This window comes from Ovis aries, chromosome 21 (assembly GCF_016772045.2).
Source record: "Ovis aries strain OAR_USU_Benz2616 breed Rambouillet chromosome 21, ARS-UI_Ramb_v3.0, whole genome shotgun sequence".
Taxonomy (NCBI): Eukaryota; Metazoa; Chordata; class Mammalia; order Artiodactyla; family Bovidae; genus Ovis; species Ovis aries.
The window spans coordinates 22562855-22577537 of record NC_056074.1 but is presented as its reverse complement, the minus strand read 5'-3'; the positions used below and the strand labels follow the sequence as shown (position 1 = coordinate 22577537).

The 14683-nt window shown below is 46.2% G+C and overlaps 1 protein-coding gene across 11 annotated transcripts in view; it reads left to right on the top strand.

Annotated features, from left to right (window-relative positions):
- NAV2 (neuron navigator 2) overlaps window positions 1-14683 on the top strand; it is a 799971-nt gene that overhangs the window by 567990 nt on the left and 217298 nt on the right. For all 11 annotated transcript variants that reach the window (XR_009597822.1, XM_060403976.1, XM_060403975.1 and 8 more), the window contains one exon: window positions 4452-4612. Coding sequence is in view for 10 of the 11 variants with exons in the window: in XM_060403976.1 (XP_060259959.1) it covers window positions 4452-4612 (161 nt within the window). In the remaining variant the exon portion in view is untranslated. The remainder of the gene's footprint in view (window positions 1-4451; window positions 4613-14683) is intronic.

Sequence of the window (14683 nt, the reverse complement as noted above, 5' to 3'; positions counted from 1 at the left end):
TCAGAGAACCCGTCCGTGTCCTCTCATTTTGTAACTGTTGTCTGGACCCGGAATGGCCGCAGGACGCAGAGTCCCTCTCACAAAGGAGCTGTTGGAACCTTCCGGCACTCTGGATGAGGCAGGGCATGGATGATTTGAGGTTGACCTGCTGCACTCTCTCTGCTTGTTCTGATGAGGCGGGCACTGCGGGGCAGCATCTGTTCTGGTACCTGCCGCTGTTCCCCATGAGCAAGACCCAGCTCTGCTTTGGAAGGATGCTGAATGGACAAACAGCTGCTGCTCCCAGGCCGGGAGAGAAGTGGTCCTGATACGCAAGGATGTTAACAAGAATCAGCTTCAGAAGGTTGGCTGGGGCCTGTATCATTGGACACTGGAAGCTACTCTGCTTTTCAGCTCTAGCTCTACCCTCAGCCTCCAGGATGACTGTTGCCTTGCTGGAGGACCAGACTGAGTCCAGGGTTCATAGTGTGATGCTGAGGCTGGCCCCACCTGCTTTTCCAGCCTCGTTTCCTCCCACGCTGCCCCCCACAAACCCCAGCACACACCAGCCCTTTCTTTCCTCTGCTTTTCTGTAAGCTTCCCTCTGCATAAGCCCTCTGCCCCTTATCTTCTTGCCCCCTACTCACATTCCAGACACTGATTCTTTCTCTGGGTCGCTTTTATTTGAAACCTTCCCTGACCATCCACCAACTTCCAAGGTCGTCATTTTCCTTCCCAGAATTACTTCTGACCTTTCATATTCTTTTATCAACACATATGTAATTTAGCTAGAGTCCATCAGCCATTAAGATCTAAATAAGACCGAGCTAGAACCCTGTGATGGTCTTTTGGAGCTGCCATAATAAAGCACCACAGATTGGGTGACTTATAAGCAGCAGAAATTTATTGCTAACAGTTCTGGAGACTGGAAGACCAGGGTCAAGGTGCCAGCCTGGTTGGATTCTGGTAAAGGCCCGCTTCAAGGCTGTGGGCTGCCAACTTCTTGCTGTGTCCTCGCATGGTGGAAGAGGCGAGCTAACGCTCTGGGTCCTCGTTTATAAGGGCATTAATCTCATTCATGAGGCTCTGCCTAATGGCCTCACCAACTCCCTAATACCATCACATTGGGCATTACGATTTCAACACACAAATCAGGGTAAGGAAGGACTCAGGAACACAGACATAGCATATCCCTTCTTCAGTTTGCGGAGTCCAGTGCCCTCACGCAGATGGCTCAGGTATCTTCGGTTCTCATGGGCACCTTTGGCTTTGAAACCCTGCGCTTTCAATTCAGTCTGAATGAATTCAGTTTGTGGATTGACTCATCCCAAGGGATGTTTCGGTTCCCTCCCAGGTGGATCCAAATGAAGCTCTTTTTCTTACTTCCCACCCGCTACACATTCACTCATGGCCTTTGTTTGTGGGGCAGACGCTGCTGAAAGTTTCAGAGGAATGGAGGGCTTGCTTTGGAGCAAGCAGCTGCCTCACCCCGTTCACAACAGAACCCAAGTTTTAAAGCACAGTGTTCACAGGGATTCTTTCTGACACTCGGAAGAGGTTACTTGGTCTCCACCCAGTTTTCCCATTTGATCAAGTTAAGGGTGCTGTTCTTACTAGGGTGTGATGGTGGGGAGGCAGGGAGTGATGTGAGGTGGCTTGAGCTTTATGGTGGCTTTTGATGGCTCGGTATGTGCTACCCATCTTTATTTGCCATGTCAGCTGCCCTCAAGGCCTTCCAGACCTCCTCTTCCAGGTCTCAGAAAACTTGGCACAACCTGCAGCCATTAAAGGGCATGTCGATCTGTGCAGCACCTCTAGGTTCTGACTCAAGGAGGAGATGATGGTGACTGCACCTGGGAAACCAGAGCTGTCTCAGTTAATCCAGGACTGAGGATGTCTCAGTCTGGGGAGTAGAGCTCACAGATGGCTCACAGGTACCCCAAGTGTAAGGTCTTTGTCACAAATACTTGGATGAAGGAGTTGTTCTTCTCCATTGTTCCTTAGGGAAATGATGAATCCTGTTTGCCAAAGCCTGTCATGCCTCTTTGGAAATGTTGATCTCCAGCTCTCTTCTGCTTCTTTAACTTAGATCTATTTCCTTCTTTATTTGTGCGATTCTTTTTTTATACCATAACATGTTTTCTTTATGACCGTGTCCAGTTCCTTTAGGAATCTACGCTCAGCCGAGAGGAGGAGGAGGGGAACCAACCTGCAATGAGTACTTAAACAGCAGGCTGGACATTGAGTCCCATTTCAAGTTTACAGTTATCCCATGGGGCACTTTACTATTATTCCAAAGTGACAAACACAGAATATGAGTCTCAGATTATAACAATGGCCCAATATTATGTCTGTATTTGAAAGGAAAAAGCTCATTTTATCCACTATATCACACTGCTTCATAGAGGACCAGGTTGCCCACTTCATTCAAAGATGTAGCCATCCCATCCATTACTGATTTCTTGCCTCCATAATGGCCCTGTGCCACCCTGAAAAATCTGTGGTCCAGTCCCAGGTTAGAGCAGGGAGGCCTCTCTGGCCACTCTGAAAGGAACACATCTTTTCCCTCCTCGATGCTTTTTGCTTCCCTGTTCTTTGCCAGTTCCACACTGGAGTAGAATGCTGTGGCCTATGTTAGCCTGCACTACTTAAAACTGTTGCTATGACATCATCTTGGAACAAGTCCATCATCCTTTTCCAGGCCTATCTGTGGGCATAAAAACTCCTGCAGAGTCCAGCCTGGAGGAGCCCCACGTCAGCACCTGCAGCAGCTCCACCTCTGGCTGTGAGTCCTCAGATAACACTGTCCATCTTGGAGACTTTACAAGATGTTTGTGCTGGAATCAGAACCTCAAGATACCAAGATCCCTTTGCTGGGCCTCTTCTGATTGGTTAAGCTGGCCACTTTGGTCCCCAAACGCAGGCCCTGACATTGCTGGTTCTGCATCCCTCTCTGTGCCTGTCCTCATGGGGTGACTATCTTCCCCAAATAAGATGGGGTAACTTAACAGAGGGGTAAATCCCCCTAGTGTAGTGAGAAGTGAGGCCTTCCCTCTGTCGCTTTTTTGGGGAAAACTCACCCCCTTCCTTCTCTCCTAGCTCCCAGTTAAGGAACTGGGCCAGCTTTTTCTTGACTGTATGAATTTTACAGTTCTCTCACACCAGCTCATGTTCTCTGCTTACTGTATAGCCATCTTTCTTGCTTAGCCAACAAGAAAAAAGTTTAAAGTGTTTGCCTGCTTCTATCTAAAATGCTTCCAGACTGCAGACTTCTTTGGTGCTTACTTACAGATTTGTGTGGAAAGAGAAGGCTGAAAGCTTTATGAGTTGAAAATTCAGACTTATCACTAGATCTAATGCTGGTCAGCTGAGGTTCCAGTGGCTTTTAAACACTGCTAAGTGGGTTTTAGCTGAAAGATATTACTAAATATTTCATCATTTATTCATCTTTCAACTTTAATGATTGGAAAGTCTGCCTAGTAGTCCCTGAACAAAAATTCTGATCTGGGGAGTCTTAGCCTTAACTCTCTGGGGAATGGGCCATAATATCTTTAGACACATTACTAAAGATTAGTCTACTGATTTTATTTCCCAAACCACCCCAAAAATGAAGTGTTTTATTTAAAGGGAAAGTGTGTGTCTTTAGGCTAACAGACTCCTGCTCATTTTACAGAAGGAATATATGATTTTATCTATCTACTTAAGAGAAGCTGGGCTTCAATCTCAGAGTAACGTCTACAGAGACAGGTTGTCAGGTATTGAAGGAAAATGCATGTCTGAACAAATGTTTCCATCCAGGCCATAAGTTTTCCTTGCAGACGTGTTAGGTTCTCAGGTAGCAGTTCCCTTTATGTCCATCATAAGTTAAATCTTTTTCTTGATACTTACATCCCTAGATTATGGCAAAAAAAAACCCAAAACCATTTTCAATACCTTTCAGAAGAGATGCACATAAAACGTTAAACAGTTTAGTGTCTCAACAGGGCTTTATGTTCCACTCTTGATAGAATTTGAGATGACATGATTTGGTCCTGTTGAAAATTAAAATTACTCATCCCGGAGAAAAAAGAAGATGAGCTTTGCTTTATTATTATTATTGATCATCCTGTGTGGCTTGTGGCATCTTAGTTCCCTGACTAGGGATTAAACTTGGGGCATGGCATTGCAAGCCCAGAATCCTAACCACTGGGCCACCAGGGAACTCCTGAGCTTTGTATTTCTAATCAGCAAACATAGTCGTATATTTCTCTTTCTGTGCTCGAAGGAAAATAGCTCATACTTTGCCTTTGGACTGAGGTCGTTATAGCCTGGATGTCTGTGGTCGTCCCACTGAGTCCTTGGACCAGCAAGCCACCACAGGGCCGATGTCTTGAATGGTTTCTTTTCCCTCTTGCATGGCTGCAGTTCCTTCTTCTGAGATGCTACTGTTTTCCTGAGACTGAAGCGATTACTCTGTTGCTTTTGCGTTTTAGACTTCCAGGTCCTACCGCGAGGGTATCCGCTGCAGGCAGCGAGGCCAAGACACGCGGAGGGTCAGCCACTGCTAACAACCGACGGAGCCAGAGCTTTAACAACTATGACAAGTCTAAACCGGTCACTTCCCCGCCCCCGCCATCAAGCAGCCACGAGAAAGGTAAGCCACTTTCTTGGGGGTCCTTTCTGACATCTTCCTTTATAGCAGATCCAGTTCCTTGGGGTAAGTGTGGGACTGCAAATACAGTGAGGGGAACTGCTCAGAAGAATATGCTCGTTTGGCAGGACCTTTGTTAGCAGAGGTATTAATAAGGTGAGGAAAATATTACATTTTCGTAGTTTCCAGCAGGAATAGCTATGTTTGTCTGGGTAGGGTCCAGAAGACACATAGAAGCAATATAAGAGTTTGCAATTTGAAAATAAATTTTCATAGAACATGCTGTATAGAGTAGACGATTCTCTAGAAATGAAGCTTTGTGAGCTGATAGGTTTTTACCCATCAGAAGTGATGTGAGGGCAATTAGAAACGAGGATTCTCACCCTTTGAAAAAGTCAGAAATGTAGGTTGGCTAAATGAATGTCTTGGCTACATATAAGGAGTAGGCAGCATTCCTCCTGGCATTCTGATAATATAACTCTTACCAAAAAAGGATATGTTTTTTTTTTAATTTTGACTGTACATAATACTGAAGTTTTAGGTTATGGGGAAAAGGTAAATAACCCTGTGGGGACTCTTGCATAGAAGTTAATAAGACAGACCTTAGCTTGCTGCAGTCTGTGTCTCATGAGACATTGGAGAAATGGGGAAATTGAGACAGCTTTGAAGATTCTTCAGTAACAAGCAGCTGCTGTTGCTGCTAAGTCGCTTCAGTCATGTCCGACTCTATGTGACCCCATAGACAGCAGCCCACCAGTCTCCCTTGTCCCTGGGATTCTCCAGGCAAGAACACTGGAGTGGACTGCCATTTTCTTCTCCATTGCATGAAAGTGAAAAGTGAAAGTGAGGTCGCTTAGTCGTGTCCGACTCTTAGCGACCCCATGGACTGCAGCCCACCAGGCTCCTCCATCCATGGGAGTTTCCAGGCAAGAGTATTGGAGTGGGGTGCCATTGCCTTCCTCCTAAAGTGTTCTGGACTTCTTGGGGGCGGGGGGGGGGGTTGCTTCCCAGGCTCCTTGGAAGCACTTCTGCCTGGTAGTGTGGAATCATTCCAGGGCTTATCCTGAGTGCCCCCTCTTCCCCTGGGACCCGGGAGAGCTGCCTCCTGATCCCTAAAGTATTTCTGGAGACTGGGAGCCCTTCCACCATGAATGAGATCAGAAACCCTGCACTCACCCCTCCAGCCCACGATAACTTGGTCCAGTAGACCCTACACCCACCTCTACCTGGAACACTGGAGGAAACATGAAGGAAATCTAAGTAGGGCTGAGGTATATATGGCTGAAGGTTTCCCCAACAAGGCAAGAGGAACTCTGCACCAGGCCCTAAAGCTATAGTCAGAAGGTCTCAACCACTGACGACTCTGATCCAGCCTTCCACTTTTGCCTCAGGGAAAACATTTCTTTTTTCTTTTTCCACCTCCCTTCCCCCTCCTTTCCTTTTCTTTACCATACCCAAGTATATTCTTGTTGAAAGTGTGTTTAAATTACAAAAACAATACATGCTTGTAAAATGGTACAAGTTTTTATCAAATAAAAGTTCTCCTCCATATGTTCCCTGAAGGACACCAGTATGAACTATTCTGTGCATAACCTTCCAGATACATTTATATACATAGATAAGCTAGAAGAGAACTGATTTTGTTGAGCTCCTATTATGTGCCTCATTGAATCCCCCCAAGTTGTATTGTTATCCTCCCGTACAAAGGATGGAACTAAGGGAAAGAGAGGTTAAGTACTTGCTGAGGTCACAGCAGAGAGTGAGAGGTGGAGATGGAACTGAACTCAGGTACTTTGGTTCCAGAATCACAGTTTATACAGTGCTTTTCCTGATAGTAGAAAGGAAATGCTCTAAGCTTTCTTTGCTCACTGAGAGTTGGTTAGAGGCGTGCAGGTTGAAGGAGGTAGGGAGAAAGGAGAAGATGTTGGGAAAGGTTGTGTGGGGCCTTCTGCTAGACCGGCCTGCCCTTGTTTCATAATCCTTTGGGGAGAAGAGACATGAAAAAAGTTTCAAGGATAGATGTGAGGCCAGTGTCCAAAAAGTTGAGAAAATAAGGAAAAGGTTCGCCGTGGAGGGAACACACGTGGGAGGGTGCAGGGTTGGTGGCTGGACCTGTGTCCCAGGGCCCACACGACAGAGGGTCACTCAGGCAGCCCAGTCGGGGCTGCCCTCTGACACTGGGGCAGCCACCAGTCTGCTTCTGTCCTGGGCGGGTGTTGCTGTGTGCGCCCCAAGTGAGCAGACAGCCGGGAGGCCTTCTGCAGGACAGGGCTGTGGGTCCTGACAGAGGCATCGCCCCAGGGAAGGGCTCCAGCGTCGAAGTAAGGAAAGTCATATTCACTTGTGGAGTGCATAATATTTGCCAGGGACTTTGGTTTTCGTGATGTTACTTGATCTTCACAAACATTCCATGAGGTGAATATTAACTCCGTTTTACAGATAAAATGAGGCTAAATGAGATTAGTAACTTTCCCTGACTGATAGTTGAGGGCTGCAGTTCATGTCCGCGTCTAGCTCCTGGAATTGAACTCCGGCTCTGTCCTGTCCCCTGGGATGGCTGTGAGGAGCGTCAAGTGAGGGAATACGCCTGAGAATGTTTTGGAAGCTGTAATGTGCTCACAATCCTGTAAGGATTTGCAGGGATAAAAATTACTGCTGGAGGGTCAGGTGCACCCGAGGTACATTTATTAACCCTCTCCTGCCCTGAGGAGCTGAGGGAGAGCAAGGCTGGGACAGACCTGGGTACTTTTTATTACTTTTCCACTGTCCTGAGGTAAAGGGTTATGGAGTTTTACCTTCAGAGACTGTCACTATTTCCTCCTCCTTTCCTCATGGCCCCTGTGTTCTCCCTTGAATCTGACCTTGCAGACTGAAGTTGGCGGCTTGCGTGCAAAATATAGTTTGTGGTCAGGGAACAGAAATAACTCAGCCACCTGGTCATGTGTTAGACCCAGCAGGTACTTAGGCGCATTAGATATCATTCTTCACCTGGAGAAAGCTTGGAGAAAGCTTCGCGAGCAGATAAATTGCCGTTCAGTGTGCTTGGAGCTCTAGTTGAGGTGTGGACTGCTTTCCGATGAGGTCGGGTCCGGGATAGAGTCTCATTACCTGTCCTTCCTTGGAGCTTTCTTGTGGGTCAGTCAGACCTGAATGGCACTTGGCTCTGGCTTGTCACTCTCAGATGAACCAACTCATCTGCTTTTCGACTCTGTGACCCGCGAACCTAGGACTTCCAGTCCTAAGGTTTGCTCTAATCATATCAGTAAGTTCATTATTCTGTCAATAAATGGCAAAAATATTTCAACATTTAGTCCCAATTTTAAAAAAAGGATTAAGAGGAATAAAAGGAAATTATAATAAGCAACTTTTCAAAAACCCCAGTGCACTTTATACTTTGTGCTAAAGCATTCCTCTTAAAATCTTGCCCCAAAATACAAACTCCCCTTTTGTCATCATCACTGAATTGAGTTCTGATTATACTGAGCAATCAACTGAGATGTAAAATAGAAGAAAATAACAAGTAATACCTCCTTCTGAGTTAGGAAAAAAACGCCAGGACTCACACATTTCATTGCTTTGTCCCTTAGGGTGGCCAAGGACATAGGTGACACACAAAACCCAGAAATGCCCTGTGTAGCAACACATCCTGTTAGTTTTCCTAGAGATTTAGGTTTCAGATTTTATAGGTTTGGAAGAAAGTTGGCAGAGCCTTAGGCTTTAGAAACCCTGCTAGTTGTCCGTTGCATCATTATCACTCATCGTTTGGATCCACCTTTGGATCTGCACTCCTGCAGGCGACAACCAGGCCGAGCCTTGCCTGGCCTGAATGTGTCAGGGGGACCCCGCAGAATGTGTCTGCAGCATCAGCTGTGAAACGTCTGTCAAGGGGTGGCCGGGACTTAGGGTGGCCCTTCACCTTCTCTTTTGGCTCTTAGTGACTTTAAGGCTCCAGGCCAGAATTGCAGATTTTCAGGGAAGATGAAATAGCTGTCTGTTTTTTTCACCCCCACCCCCAACATTTGTGGCATGATCTCTTTTCTCTTCCTTCCATTCCCTCACTTACATCCTCTGAATGGGTAATACTGCCAGAAATTTAATACATTTCTAAAATATTTAGTCCATCGTATAAATTTGGAAGGCTTAGTATTCCTAGACTGAATTCTATGCGTAAGGAGAATGGTCTTTTCTGAATATTAATGTCTTCTTCATTTTATAGAAAGAATATATTTATTTTCAAGACAAAAATAATTATATTAAAATATTCAGGCAATACAAATTTATTAAAAGAAAAAAAAAAAAGCCTCTGTAATCCCACTTCCCAAACAAAGCTACTGTTTACCATTTAATTCGGATTCCTCTATCGGGCTTCCACCGTGGCTCAGTGGTAAAGAATCCACCTGACAGTGTAGGAGATTCAAGAGACATGGGTTCAATCCCTGGGTCAAGGAAATGGCAGGCCGCTCCAGTATTCTCGCCTGGAAAATTCGATAGACAGAGGAGCCTGGCGGGCTACAGTTCATGGGGTCGTAAAAAAGTTGGACAGAACTGAATGACTAAACAACATCGTTTTCATGCATATACTATTACATTTTTTTTTTTAAGTTTTCTGTATTTCCTTATTTTAAATTGTAGTTAAACGTATATACTGTAACATTTTGATAAATTTTTCCTAATGTTCACTCTTTTCCAGGAACTATTTGAAATACTTTATATAGGACACCTTAAGTCTTATAAATAAAATGACCAAATCGTGGACAGACATTTTTTAATGGATCATTCATTTTCTTTCTTCATAAAATTGTTGCATTGTGTTCCATTGTATGAACTTACTTTAATATTTTCAGTCACTTTCATTTAGATTGCTTCTAATTTTTTGATGTTATAAATAGTTTTGAGGTTAATGTCCTCATGTGTCTTTTTTGCTTGTATACAACTGTTTCAATGAAATTGCTTATTGAAGGGTATGTGCACATTTTACATTTAACAGTGCCAAATTTTGCTCCCAAGAGGTTATCCCTATTTATAATTTCCAGCAACAGTGTGTGAGAGGATTAGTTTCTCTCCATATTTGAAATATTTTGTCTTTGAAATTAGCAAATTATTTTAAGACGCTGACGCATATAACAAGATCATTTGCTAAAAACTAATCTTGGTACCTTGCTGACAGTCACAACTGGTGACCGTGGCTTAGTGCAAAAGCACTTGAGTTTGAGATCAAGCTCACTCCTACCCGGCACTCAAGACACTTCTCCAGGCCTCAGCTTTCCCTTCTGTAAAGTGGGTCTAAAGTTCTCTGTCACCGAGTCACTGCGAAGCATTAATGAATTCTTTGATTTTAACTGGCTGTTTGGCTCCACCAGCACTTTCTAGTGAGTTCCTTCCTCAGGCCTTCATTCTCTGTGTCACTTCCTTCTTCCTTATTCATTTCTGCCTGTGCTGGGCAGACAAGGAGAGCCAGACATGGCTGGAGATAGGATTTTAACAGCGTTTAGCACAATGTCATGTCCGAATAACATTGGAGCCACTGATTTAGAATCTGTGTGGTGGAGCAGAGGGATGTGCGCTCATGTTCTCCTGCGAGAATTCCAAAATTACAACTTGCTGCTGAACGACCATCAACTGGATAATGTTAGTTCCAAGCAAAAAATGATACCCCATGTCCAAGGGCAGAGGAGAAGCCACAGCAAGGCGGTAGGAGGGGCGAAATCACATTTAACATCAAACCCCATACCCACCAGAGATCCTCGGAGGGCTCACACAAAACCTTTTGTTTTGTTTGCTGCGCCAGGAGGCCCCTCAGAGACTGAGCCCGACCTGCCTTTGAGTGTTTGAGTGTCTCCTGCGGAGGTACGGGTCAGCAGTGGCCTGCCACAGGGGCAAGGGGCTCTGGGTGCAGCAGAGCTGGGTGTGGCATAAGCCCTCTTGAGGAGATCGCCATTAATCCCACCACAGAGCATAGGACTGGGGAAATACCCTTGGAAGGCACAAACAAAATCTTGTGTCCACCAGGACCCAGGAGAAATGAGCAGTGAGCCCACAAGAGACTGACCCAGACTAGCCTGTGAGTGTCCAGGAGGCTCCAGCAGAGGCGTGGGTTAGTGGTGGCCTGCTGCAGGGTCAGGAGCACTGAGTGTGGCAGCGCAGCATGGGACCTTTTGAAGGAGATCCCATTTTCTTCATTATCTTCACCATAGGTTGGCCTCAGGTCAAAAAACAGGGAGGGAACACAGCCCTGCCCATCAACAGAAAATTGTATTAAAGATTTACTGAGCATGGCCCCGCTCTTCAGAACAAGACCCAGATTCCCCCACAGTCAGTCTCTCCCAGCAGGAAGCTTCCGTCAGCCTCTTATCCTTATCCATCAGAGGGCAGACAGAATGAAAACCACAATCACAGAAAACTAATCAAACTGATCACATGGACCACAGCCTTGTCTAACTCAATGAAACTATGAGCAATGCCATTTAGGGCCACCCAAACTGGATGGGTCATGGTGGAGAGTTCTGACAAAACATGGTCCTCTGGAGAAGGGAATGGCAAACCACTTCAGTATTCTTGCTTTGAGAACCCCATGAACAGTATGAAAAGGCAAAAGATAGGATACTGAAAGAGGGACTCCCCAGGTCAGTAGTTGTCCAATATGCTACTGGAGAAGAGTGGAGAAGTAACTCCAGAAAGAATGAAGAGACAGAACCGAAGCGAAAACATCGCCCAGTTGTGGATGTGACTGGTGATGGAAGTAAAGTCCGATGCTGTAAAGAGCAGTATTGCGTGGGAACCTGGAATGTTAGGTCCATGAATCAAAGTAAATTGGAAGTGGTCAAACAGGAGATGGCAAGAGTGAACACTGACGTTTTAGGAATCAGTGAACTAAAATGGACTGGAACCAGTTCAGTTCAGTTGCTCAGTCATGTCTGACTCTGCAACCCCATGGACTGCAGCATGCCAGGCTTGCCTGTCTATCACCAACTCCCAGAGTTTACTCAAACTCATGTCCATTGAGTCAGTGATGCCATCCAAACATCTCATCCTCTGTCGTCCCCATCAGCTCCCACCTCCAATCTCTCCCAGCATCAGGGTCTTTGGATGGCATCACTGACTCTATGGACATGAGTTTGAGCAAGCTCCGGGGGTTGGTGATGGACAGGGAGGCCTGGTGTGCTGCAGTCCATGGGATCGCAAAGAGTCGGACACGACTGAGTGACTGAACTGAACTGATAAACTTGTCACTTTGTGGTTGGCAAGGCAAGCTCTTTATCAGGCTTAGTGAATGGGAGAGGGAAGCATGAAAAAGTTGCCCATGTTCTGCTGTTAATCAAGATACTGACCTAAAATTACAGTTTAGATGAAGCTGATTCAGTGGTCCAGGTCATGCAAAAGAGCGTATGGCTGGGGTGCCCATGTTTCATGTTGCCTTTGTTCAGCACCATTTGTGCCCAACTTTGGGCTGGAGGTTGTGACAGTGAGGACTGGGTGCTGGACAGCTTGGGGGAAGGGTGGTGCTTACTGTTGTTGCTCAGTCGCTAATTTGTGTCTGATGAATTGCAGCACACCAGGCTTGTCTGTCCATCACTATCTCCTGGAGCTTGCTCAAAGTCACGTCCATAGAGTCAGTGATGCCATCCAACCATCTCATCCTCTGTTGTCCCCTTCTCCCCCTGCCTTCGATCTTTCCCAGCATCAGGGTCTTTTCCAATGAGTCAGCTCTTTGCATCAGGTGGTCAAATTATTGGAGGTTCAGCTTTAGCATCAGTCCTTCCAATGAATATTCAGGGTTGATTTCCTTTGGAATGGACTGGTTTGACCTCCTTGCAGTCCAAGGGACTCTCAAGAGTCTTCTCAACACCACAGTTCCTCGTGGTATAATAGGGATGTGCTCAGAGTCGTGAAGAAGAAGGCTGAGGAAGACATCAGAGAGGCAATATCATTTGCCCTGATTTCCACCTGAAGATTTTTGCTTAGAGCAAAGGAAGGGGAGTTTGAGAAGGAATGACGCATTCACCCCTCCGGTCGGGAGGACCTGTGTGGGCTTGGGTATTAGTAGCCTCACAAGGTCCTGCAGAGGGAAACTTCTGCAAGATCATTTCAGTGTTGGGGTAGGGGTCATCAGGGGACCCCTGCCATTCCAGAGCTGTCACCCCAGACAAGGTGAGAGCTTGGGTACCTGTCTGTGTTCATGGGTGATAATCACCTCAGTTTGGGGATCAGATGTGATGTCACCATGACCCTTCAGCCTGAAGCCTTTATTGTCTGAGCCATCTCAAAGGTTTGAACCAGGGTATCATTGTGTTTAAAGAAGTCTCTCATGTTACCTAATGAGTCAGGTCCCACTGCTCGCTGCTTTACAAAATCAGTTCTCACAGATGTTGATAGAAAGGAAAGGTACCTTTAACTAGAATGCCAGCAATCTGGGGAGATGATGGACTCATTGTTCCCCCAAAACCCACCTCTGAAGATTCTGCTAAGCCTTGAAAGCTTTTAGAGGGAAATGAGGAGGTAACCTGAGTTAATCACTAAGATGGGGGTCAGAGTCCTCACCATCCCTCCATATGCAGACTTGCGTGCAGCCTTGTCGACTCCTTGTGATCTTCCTCCAGATATTATCTTGGTCACACAGTTATTTCTGAAGATTACTGAAGGGGAAGCCAGGGCAGAGATCTGCTCCGTTAATTACTTATTCTTCATTCCTACTTCTTTGATCAACAGAAACCACCGACAAGTTAGGCAGGGTATTATCTATCAATCAATAGATCTGAAAAATGTGTTCAGGCCAGAGATGAGTAAGTCACGGGGGTGCTTGGTTTAAAGGTTAGTTACAATGTCACTTTGCTAAAGTGACAAGAAAAGGGGCTTCCTGCTGAGGGTGGTTTCCTGCAAAGAGCTGGGAGAACCATCTAGCAATAAGCTCAGTGACTCAGCTGTTAAGGTGGGCAGGCAGGGTGAGATAGATGCTTCCAGAGCTAGGGACCTCACGTGGCACTGAAGGGGGAAAGCACTTCTGGCAGGGCCTTTCACCAGCTGTACCAGTCTCTTGGGCCAGAATACAGTTATCTCAGGAGAAAAGTTTTGGGCCTAGCAATTAAACAGAAAGTGTTTCCCTTGAAGGCAGCCGACTGACTTTGAGTTCTGACCCTGTCATCTCCCAGGAGTGTGGCTCTGGGCAAGGGCACTGCTCACCGGGGCATGTGCTCAGGGTCTCACTGAGACCCTCAGAGGCCACACCTGGCACCCTTCCACTCCACTGGAGACTGTCAGGAAGGCTGTTAGCAGGGCAGTGTGGGCATTTCTGTTCCATGGGGGTGGTCCTCATGGCAGTGTAGACAGCAGTCCACGCATCCAGGGCCCATCACTGCCCCCTCCCACCTGGGTGACGGCTCAGGTGTGAAGGAACAAGACCCACGGGGGCAGGTGTAGGAGTTCCTCTAGCTTAAAAGCTGTGTGTCCCACAGGAGCCAGTATTTCCTGTGACAGCTCCATCTGCCTAACTTCTAGGGTTCCCACAAGACTTGGGCCCAATCGATAGTCATAGCTCTCAGAGAAGTCCAAAATGATGGTGGCCTCCAACAGGCATTTATTCTTCATTTACAGCTGTTGTCTGTCCAGTTGTGGTATAACTATCCAGGGTCATTTTTATCATGAGCAGTGTTGCTTAGTAACATAGCTGGGATTCTATCTTTATCAAGTTTCCAGGGGAAACAGAGATAGAAGGTCAACCCAAGGTCAAATTCTCATGCAGAAAGGGAAAGGTTTTGTTAATCCTTTCCCAGCGTCGAGTCACCTCACTTCGCAGAGATTCAGTGCGTTCATCTGTGAAGCAACGGGCTGCCCTAGCCCTGGTGATGGGAGAAAGTCAGATATAAAGTGTCTGTTTCCTCCTTTTTTGTAGAGTTCGGTTCAAGCTTTCTGTCCTGTCTCTTCTGTTGGTTGAAGACATTTCTCTGCAGGGTGTGCCTTGTTTCCTAATAGCTGGAGTTCATTGGCATCGTGGCTGTTATTTGTGTGGCTTGAAACAGTTAATGCCTTCTGACCTTTCTCACTGTTGTGTAGTCACTTGGTTTGCTGTCAATGGTGCCC